The sequence below is a fragment of the Oreochromis niloticus genome, linkage group LG3, assembly GCF_001858045.2.
Source record: "Oreochromis niloticus isolate F11D_XX linkage group LG3, O_niloticus_UMD_NMBU, whole genome shotgun sequence".
Taxonomy (NCBI): Eukaryota; Metazoa; Chordata; class Actinopteri; order Cichliformes; family Cichlidae; genus Oreochromis; species Oreochromis niloticus.
The window spans coordinates 52,815,426-52,825,211 of NC_031967.2; the positions used below are offsets into that span (position 1 = coordinate 52,815,426).

At 42.6% G+C, this 9,786-nt stretch overlaps 1 protein-coding gene across 1 annotated transcript; it reads left to right on the forward strand.

Moving 5' to 3' along the window:
* Positions 1–130: 130 nt before the first annotated feature.
* On the forward strand, positions 131–4,964 carry LOC109199329 (low affinity immunoglobulin gamma Fc region receptor III). The gene is made up of 7 exons (XM_019354635.2): positions 131–259; positions 366–394; positions 800–834; positions 897–1,160; positions 1,240–1,485; positions 4,431–4,625; positions 4,720–4,964. Exons 1-7 carry the CDS (start codon positions 131–133, stop codon positions 4,737–4,739), a joined length of 918 nt encoding a protein of 305 aa, XP_019210180.2. The 3' UTR covers positions 4,740–4,964.
* The last annotated feature ends 4,822 nt before the right edge of the window (positions 4,965–9,786 follow it).

Genomic DNA, 9,786 nt, shown 5'->3' on the forward strand with positions numbered 1-9,786 from the left:
CTCGACTGGGGTGGATGAGATTTGCCCTGAGCTCCCAAAGGCTCTGGATGTTGTACAGCTGTCCTGTCTGACATGTTTTAGCAACACTGAATTGATGCCCGAGTAGTGCCTCTGGTTTGGCAGACTCAGGATGGTTGGTTGCTGTTGGGGCAGCGTCCACAGTGATGAGGATGCTGTAGCGATCTGCTGCGGTGATGAGAGAGCTAAGAATAAAAGCGAAGGTGACGATTTACCCATCAATATAGGTTCATACTATGAGGTATGAGGTTGTCTCATAGGTGAGGTATTGAAGGGATGTCCTACCAGGGGCCCACAGCTTAAGATTGCATCTCTTGCCTGGCTTGGAGCATGTTTGTGTCCCCCAGTATGAGCTGGAAGAGGTGGCTGGGAAGAGGTATATCTGGGTTTTTTGGCTCAGACTGATTCCTTAGTGACCCAAGCCAAGATAAGCAGCAGACATTGGATGTACAGATGGACTTGTATTTAATATGAAAATATATGAAAATGTAACAGCTTAAATGCTATCTGTTAAAAAAAAAAAGAAACAGAAAAAATCAATGGTTAAATATTCCAGTTATTCAGTTTGTTACAGTACTCAGTTTTCCTGAGAAACATGACTTTTCCCGCATTGCTGCAGAGCTTTGTCTGCACCACATTGCTTTCTTTTGCATAAAATTTCAAATATCCCCAAAAAAGGAAAATTTAGACGCTCATTTGTTTATTGAGATGAACAGGAGATATTTAGAATTTCAGAGTCAATACATTTGTGAACTTGGCTTTGCTCGGTGATGTGTTTCAGCTTCACCATCATGGGCCACAGGTTCAGGTACTCCGGTATTGATTCAATCAAGCAAATCACACCCAAAATAATATATATCCTCCCCTTTGCCTCACAGCTCGTCTGACTGTGAGTCCCAGCAGCTCTCAGTTCTTTAGAGATGACTTTGTGTCTCTGAGCTGTGAGGAGGACGACAGCTCTGCTGGATGGACTCTGATGAGAAACACAAGCAAACAACAGAAGACTCAGTGTGGACATGGGTGGGGGAAATCAGCTGGTTCTTCCTGTAACATCAGCTACATCGACCCACGGGAAAGTGGAGTTTACTGGTGTGAGTCCAGAGAGGGTCCCATCAGTAACATGGTTAACCTGACAGTCACTGGTAAGCTGAGTGTGTGGAGTTAGTGTTGATGAAGCTGTGTGTAAATGGATGAAATGCTGTAGTTTGTCTCTGTGTTGAGGTGGATCAGTGATCCTGCAGAGTCCTGTCCTCCCTGTGATGGAGGGAGATGACGTCACTCTGCTCTGTAAAACAAAGACCACTCCCTCCAACCTCCCAGCTGCTTTCTATAAAGATGGCTCCCTAATCAGGAAGCAGCCTACAGGTCACATGACCATCCAGCATGTTTCCAGGTCTGATGAAGGCCTCTACAAGTGTGACATCAGCGGTCATGGAGAGTCTCCATCCAGCTGGATCACTGTCACAGGTGAGGAGCTTCACTCTGATTTAGAGCTGGGCGATATGACCCAAAATTCATATCTCAATATTTTTTAGCTGGATGGCGATATACGATATATATCTCGATACTTTTTTTAAAGCCATAAAGTAAGAACAAAAAGAGAGTTCTTAGTCAAAGCTGTGTCCCAGATGTCACACAGGCACTTTTATTAACATACAGCGCAGATGTATATGAAAAAATTACTCAAAAATAAATTATGAGCATTTATTAAATAATAATGCTCCATAAGTAAAAGAAAACAATGTTGTTTTTGTGCATAACAAAAAGCTCACAATTGTGCAGTCAAAATGTAAACTAAAAGACGCTGAGCATAATAACAAAGAGACAGATTTCACAGCTGCTCTGTTCCCAGGTTCTACTGCGTGACTGACAGCCTTGAGTTTGAAATCCGCTTAATAACCATGTCTCTGAACAGGTGCCATTTGTGGTCCTTATACACACACAATACGGTAATATTACGTTGAAGCACAGTACGTATCACTCCGCGAGGCTCCTCGGTAGCCGTAATGCTCCGACAATCCATCAAGTGGTGTATGGCGTTATTTTTGTGCCACTATTCTGAGCGCACGTAAAAAAAAGTTTGAAGGTGCAAGTGTTGTATTTTGAGCAAAGAAAAGCTGAATTTGAGTGAAAAAAAATTCATTGCTGCGTGCAAAAAAATGTATTTCCGTGCTTGCTATTATACACACACGCACAGAATAGCAGCCCCTCTCGCTCAGTTTTTGCATTTGTGCTCGCTCGCAATGTGTTGCTCGCGCTCTCAACATTTCTGCCCGTGTGCGCTCAACTCTTTCTGTACACCGTTATATTTGTGCCACAAAACCAGCCAATCACAGACTTGGATGCAAAAAACCTGATTGGCTGTTCTGGTCTCCAATCAGCTCGAAATGACGAAATGCAATATCCCAGAATCCATTTTGTCTAAAACTCAAACGAGGCAGTGGCGGAGTGTGAAATATTACTCTTTCTGGGTCACAAAATAAACTTTTAAGACATTTTCATGCGAGAATGGTGCTGTGTAAACTTCAAATATCTGCTCGATTCATGAAGACATCACATATTTGCAAAAGTGCTCTAACGACCAGGTGGGAACTCGGGTTAAACATACTATATAAGGCTGAACTGACAAAAAAAATCACCGACTACACCACCAGGTATTATAGGAAAAACCATAAAGCCTTTGAACTAAAACAAACGCTGTTGTGACAGTGATGTACACTGTCTTATTGGTATATATGCATGATTTGTATCACCTTCATGTTTCCAAGCCGATACCATGAGCAGCAGCTTTTACAGCTGTGGCTCCAGCAAACATCAGCTGATACTAGAAATTAATTTTAAATAAATTCTAACAGCTTATCAAGCTTAAACGTGCTGTTGTTTAGTTTCATGATTGAAGTAGCAACAGGAGAGGGAGGGAGGGAGAGAGAATGAGAGAAGAAGATGGAGCTTTGCAACGTAAAAACAGAATAACTCCAGCTTTGTGTCTTTTTTTCATTCTAGCTCAAGTACGGGACTAATCGCGTTCCTTTTCCCCTCAATACAGATGTATTGTAATTGTCCCAGCCCAGAGTTGATCATGACCAATTGGCTAATCCACCACCTTTCATTGTTTATACCGTTACAAAAACAAACAAACATAAACATGAAAAATCACCATCGGCCCACCGGTCAAATGCCCGGTATGCCCAATGGCCAGTCCAGCTATGCGGTCAGCTGGTGGGTAACAGGCATCTCTGAAAACGTTAGAGCAGTTATGCAAATATGTGATGTCTTGATAAATCGAGCAGGTATTTGAAGTTTACACAGCACCATTCCCGCATGAAAATATCTTAAAAGTTTATTTTGTGACCCAGAAAGAGTAATATTTCAAACTCCGCCACTCTGTGTTCCTCCGCCACTGCCTCGTTTGAGTTTTGGACGAAATGGATTCTGGGATATTGCATTTCGTCATTTCGAGCTGATTGGAGACCAGAAGAGCCAATCAGATTTTTTTTGCATCCAAGTCTGTGATTGGCTGGTTTTGTGGCACAAATATAACGGTGTACAGAAAGAGTTGAGCGCGCACGGGCAGAAATGTTGAGAGCGCGAGCAACACACTACGAGCGAGCGCAAATGCAAAAACTGAGCGAGAGGGGCTGCTATTGTGTGTGTGTGTATGGATAATAGCAAACACGGAAATACATTTTTTGCACGCAACAATGAATTTTGTTCACTCAAATTCAGCTTTTCTTCGCTCAAAATAAATTTCTCCTCAAAATACAACACTTGCACCTGCAAACTTTTTTTTTACGTGTGCTCAAATTTTTTTTTACGTGCGCTCAGAATAGTGGCACAAAAATAACGCCATAGCAGTGCAGCTCCATAGCTTACCAAAGTTGTACTAAAACATTTCTTTGACAGATAGCTGAGCGCCGTGTACCACATAAAATCGGTTCGCGGTCATCAAGCACTACCAGAATTCATACATAAGGCGCACTGTCAACTTTTGAGAAAATGAAAGGATGCATGGCGTTAGCGTGGTTAGCTCGTTAGCGTGGTTAGCTTGCTAACACGTTGACACCGTCCAGTCCCACGCACGGGGCGATGCGCGTTAACTCGTTAAGGGAGATTTGCCGTGTCCATGCCTGCAGGTGAAGCGATGGGGAAGGGGGAGTTGTGTTCAGTGAAGGAGAGAGGCGAGGCAGAGTAACGTTGCGTAGAGACAAAAGTGGACGAAAGAGAGGCAAACCTGTGGCTCCACAAGTATAATTATAATGTAACAAAGACTATATCAATATAAACGATATTGTCACATCTTATATCTCGTATAAAAATATATATATAAACTCGATATATCGCCCAGTCCTAATCTGATTAAACCTCTAATTTCATGGACATATTCACCCAAACAGCTGGGATTTTCTCTGCAGAAAAACCTACAACAACAGCTTCACCCACCACAACAGCTTTGTTCACTTTCACGTCGCTATCCACCACGACAGCTCCAACCCCTGGCTGCCCCCCCTGCCATCTTAACTTCAGACTGGTCCTCCGCCTGGTGGTTTTCTGTCCATATTTGATCTCCACTCTCCTCTTGGTGTCTTTATATCAACACAGAGCCAAAGGTAACTCTCTGAATCATTCACTGATCAATAAATACACTGATGATTAATTCCTGTCTCTGTCTAAACTCATAAACTCTGCGTTCTCTTGGTATAGAGTCCACCCCACCAGGCTGAGCAGAGACTGGCTGATGATAATTACATCACCACAGAGCACCACATCTGAACCTCTCTACCTAAACTTAAAATTAAATGTCTACCGATGTTTCACCCTGTTAATTAATTGGTTGCTTTTCCTGCATGTTTTATAATGATCAAGTTTTTAAAAGTGTTTGGGAACATCTGCCTGCACAGACTCCATATCTCTGTTTTTCTGAAGTAAATAAAGTGAAGGAGGACGTGCTCTTTCTGACGTTTTTGGTGTACCAACCACACATGACTGATGTTTACTCACTCTTATTTTGAGTAAGATCAATAAAGTCATTATCCATGTCAGACCTGAATTCTTCATGTTAAAATTGTTTACATGATACAGGGTTGTTGAAGACTGTGGTTTACATGAAGCTCTGACTGATGTATCTACAAGGTAGAGATGTGGAGGAGATGGGCTACTCAAATGAGAGTCTAAAATGGAAAATGACAGAAGAGCACTGATATTTAAACCACACAGAGTGGCAGCTGATTGGCTCAAAGGAGGCCGACAAGAACATGATTGGACTTGAGTATTGGAGCTGTGACTGAGTGTGCATGCAAAAGTTGCAGTAAGCTGCTGTACCAGCAGAGGGAGATATTTGATATTTTATTTCAAGCCAACATGGAAAGAAATTCCATGAAAGCCTTTAAACAGACATTATTAACACATTTACATATAAATACATATAACCAACCTAGCTTAATCATTACAGCCAATTCAGGACACTGGAATGTAATGCATACATTTTTTGCTCACTACTGAGTTCTTTGCTTTAAATATATTCTACCCCTGCTAGCACTGCAACTTCTGCATATGTGTCCATTTCACTTTATGGAGAGGCAAACCGTTAAATGGTCGCAGTGGACCAGTGTGTCTATTATACTTTTTGCCGTGATACTAGGTTGGTATGGAGGACCACAAGAGCCACGCGCAAACATGTTTAGACTATAACTCCTCCTCTATTCTCCTGCCTATGACTCAAAACTCTGTCTCTGTGGTCCACTAAGGTGTGTCTCAGCTCCCAAAAATACATCTAGAGAACTGAGAAGGCTGCATGTGGAGCTATGCACAGGAGGATCGTTCATAAAAGAGGCGTGGTCACAGCTGGAATATGTAATATGCAAACACTGGAGGTAGGCTGACTGAATGATTCATCCTTTTTATTCACAAGTTTCTTTCGCCTTTAATCGTTTCTGTGTATGACAAAAGAAAATAAATTTAAATTATGTCTCATTATTTCATGTTGTGAATTTTGCAAGATGTTTGCTGATAGCACAGAGAAAAACACTGACTGAGAATATTCAGAATAACTGTTTTTGAAGGTGCACCTACAGTCGGAGCACATGATGAAACCTCAGGTTCAGACAGCAGCAAAGTCCTATACTGGAGGGATATGATTGGGCCTCAAAATTCAAGACCTTTTACTGTATGAGGCAAGAGGGGGGAAATTTGGGAGCACATTTTTTGGGGGGAGGAAGCTGTTGAAATGGTGAAACTCAGTGAAGCAGATGAGTGCAGCTGCCTTACTGAAATAGGGTTTTCTTTACAGCTGTCTTCACTACTACAGTTAGTAAGATCATCCTTAGAACGGAAACAAAGAAAAGTACATTTTCACATATAATGAAATGTAAATGTAAATTCAAAGACTTAATATATCCTTCCAACAGCTTTGATAAACAAACAAATAGTTTAAAAAGTATATCACAGAGCAGCAATACATCACATTTTATTATAGTCACTATTGGAGCTTTGGATGCCAAAGTCAAAGCCTTTAGGTATGTATGTTTATGCACTAATTATATGTTGTTAATATCATTACAGTGCCCAGTAGATTTATTTAAAAAATGACATAACATACCAAAATTGGCGTCGGGTCTAAACTCAGACCCATAAATGTCGGGTCTAAACTCAGATCCCGCTGACTCAGAGACTTATTCCCGTGAAGGAAAGAAAGCAAGACAACAGCGATCAATCGATTTCACTTGCGCAAGGGAGGCCCGTCGGTATCTCAGGAACGCACTTCAAATCCTACCACAAAATGACCCCGACTCAGGCCTCCGTTCACTGCCTTTTATTGAAAAAACAGTTACAATACACACAATAGTTTACACAAGCACCTCCCCTCGTAAAAAAACCCCATGGTTACAAAAGATAAGGCACAGTGTGTGTATGTGTGTGCATGTGCAGGTGAGTGAGTGTGTGAGAGAGAGAGTGTGTGTGTGTGTGTGTGTGTGTGTGTGTGTGTGTCTGTGTGTCTGTGTGTGCGTGACTTCCTGATCACAACTGTTTTTTAACAACATCCTTGGTCATGAAGAGGGTAATCTCCCCCACACTCTATATAATTCCTGTATTGCAGGGGTGTCCAAACAGTTGGTCCGCGGTCCATTTTTAATTGGCCCGCAAGTAATTTTATAAATAGAATAGAAAATGGCCCTCACTTCAACTTTTGCTTGAGTGTATTGCACTTCTTAGTTTTAACACCAGGGGGAGCTACTGTTGATCAAGGCAGTTGCTCCACCAAAAAGGAGAATTACAGAAGAAATTTACCCCAAGTTACTAAACATGGCAGAACCAAAGAAGCGAAAGGTAGAAAGTGAGTGCAGAAAATTTCAGACACGGTGGGAGAGTGAATATTTCTTCAAAGAATTCAAGGGGAAGTGTGTCTGTTTGATCTGCACTGAAACTGTGGCAGTTATGAAAGAGTATAATGTACGACGTCATTATGAAACCAAACATCAGGCCTATGCATCCTACACTGGTGCAGAAATTAAAGCAAAGGGTAGCTATCCTGCAGGGTCAGCAACAGTATTGTTTTCGTGCTCGAAAGGTCCAAGAAAAGGCTACAATAGCAGCTATGAGGTCGCCCAACTCATCGCAAGACATTGCAAGCCTTCTTCAGATGGAGACCTCATAAAACACGACCTCGTTAAAGTCACCGACATAATGTGCCCGGAAAAACTGCAGGACTTCAACAATGTCAGCATGTCCAGAAATACAGTTGTGCGACGCATTGAAGACTTGTCAGCCAACATTTAACTGCACCTGTCTGATAAAGCTTTTACTCCATCGCATGCGATGAGAGCACCGATGCCACAGACGCCGAACAGCTGCTGTTTTGCGGGGAGTGGACGAGAGCACGAGCACTTTAGGTGAGTAAAAAATATATTCCACAGTACCCGTGTGTTAATAAGCATGCATGTGCAGGTACACATGCTTCAAATATCAATAATGCGCATCAATTCTGTCACTACCCTGCTTTTGCGCACTGCTTTCTTATATGCGTTTTTCTTGTTAACACACAGAGTACACACCACTGTGGCTCAGGTGATTAGAGGATCATCAGGGGGTCCTTTTGTCCCTCTTTGGGGGGATACTCCCACTGGGTTTAAATCTGGGACTCTCGGCCATTTGACCTTAGAACTGAAGAAGCTTCTCGGATGAGAGGTGAAACGTCTTCAAGCAAGTTAAAGAAGTCCAGATGCTTTTCTTTGACTACGATGACCTGGATGACTGAGAACCTTCACAGACACCGCTGTGCACAGCGCACGCACACGCAAAGTCAGCTGATCTCATCTGATGCAGATCTGCTCCTTGATCAACTGACATTTGTATGGATTTTTGGCACGAGTGGCGTACGATCAGCACCGCAGCTGGATGGCCCGATTTACATACCCAGCGCAGCTGATACTCACCAGAATAATTGACTAAAATTATATGCACTCCTGTTATTAAGTCCAGTTCAGTCTGTTAATGTTGATAACCGTTTCAAACGAACGTTAATAGGTGTGTTGCTAAGCCTAATAACTTAAATAACTAATAACTTGCTTCCCTGAGCAAAGACCACAACATCACTATATTACCAGCTGATAAGGGAAGGTGCACCGTGGTCCTAAACACAACTGATTACCACACAAAGATCACTACTCTCCTCAGTGACAACAACACCTACGAAGCTTTAAAGTGAGACCCCACAAGCAGCTACAAAAAGAAAGTTATAGCTTGCCTTCAAGACCTTGAAAAGGACAAAATCACTGACCATCTTACATATCATTTATGGACTTCCTAAAATCCACAATGAAGGGGTCCCACTCAGACCTATAGTCAGTAGCATAAACTCAGCCACTTACAACATCTTGAAACACCTTGCTACCATCTTAGCACCTCTTGTGGGGAACGCCCCACACCACATCGAGAACTCCACCGACTTCACCGACAAGGTCCAGAAACTTGCCCTGGATCCAGATGAAACCATGGTGTCCTTTGATGTAGTCTCTCTCTTCACTTGCATACCCACCACGGTGGAGACAGCAGTGGAGACTGTCAGAAAACGACTACAAGAAGACAGCTCCTTGGAAGACAGGACCAACTTCACACCCGATCAGATCTGCACACTGTTAGACCTCTGCCTTACCACTACATACTTCAAATACAACAAAGGCTTCTACAGACGAAAACATGGCTGTGCCATGGGCTCCCCCGTGTCACCTATTGTAGCCAACCTTTACATGGAGGAAGTGGAAAGGAAGGCTCTTGGCTCTTTCAAAGGAAGAGTACCCAGCCACTGGTACAGATATGTAGACGACACCTAGGTCAAAATCAAGACACAAGAAGTGGAATCCTTCACTGCGCACATTAACACTGTGAATAAAAACATCAAGTTCACCAGGGAAGACACAAAGGATAACTTTTTGCCTTTCCTGGACTGCGCTGTGCACATTGAAGAGAATGGCAACCTCAACATTGAAGTTTACCGGAAGCCCACACACACGGACCAGTACCTCCTCTTTGACTCCCATCACCCTCTGGAACACAAACTTGGGGTAATCAGGACCCTACACCACCGGGCAGAACATGTTCCCTCTAAGCCTGAAGGGAAAAAGAAGGAACACACACATGTAAAGGAAGCACTCAAAACATGCGGTTATCCTAACTGGGCGTTTATAAAGTCAGCAAAGAGGCACTGTTAGGGTTTTGTATTGTTGATTGTCATTTATGCTTAGAAATATTTATGCCATATGCTTAGAAGTATAT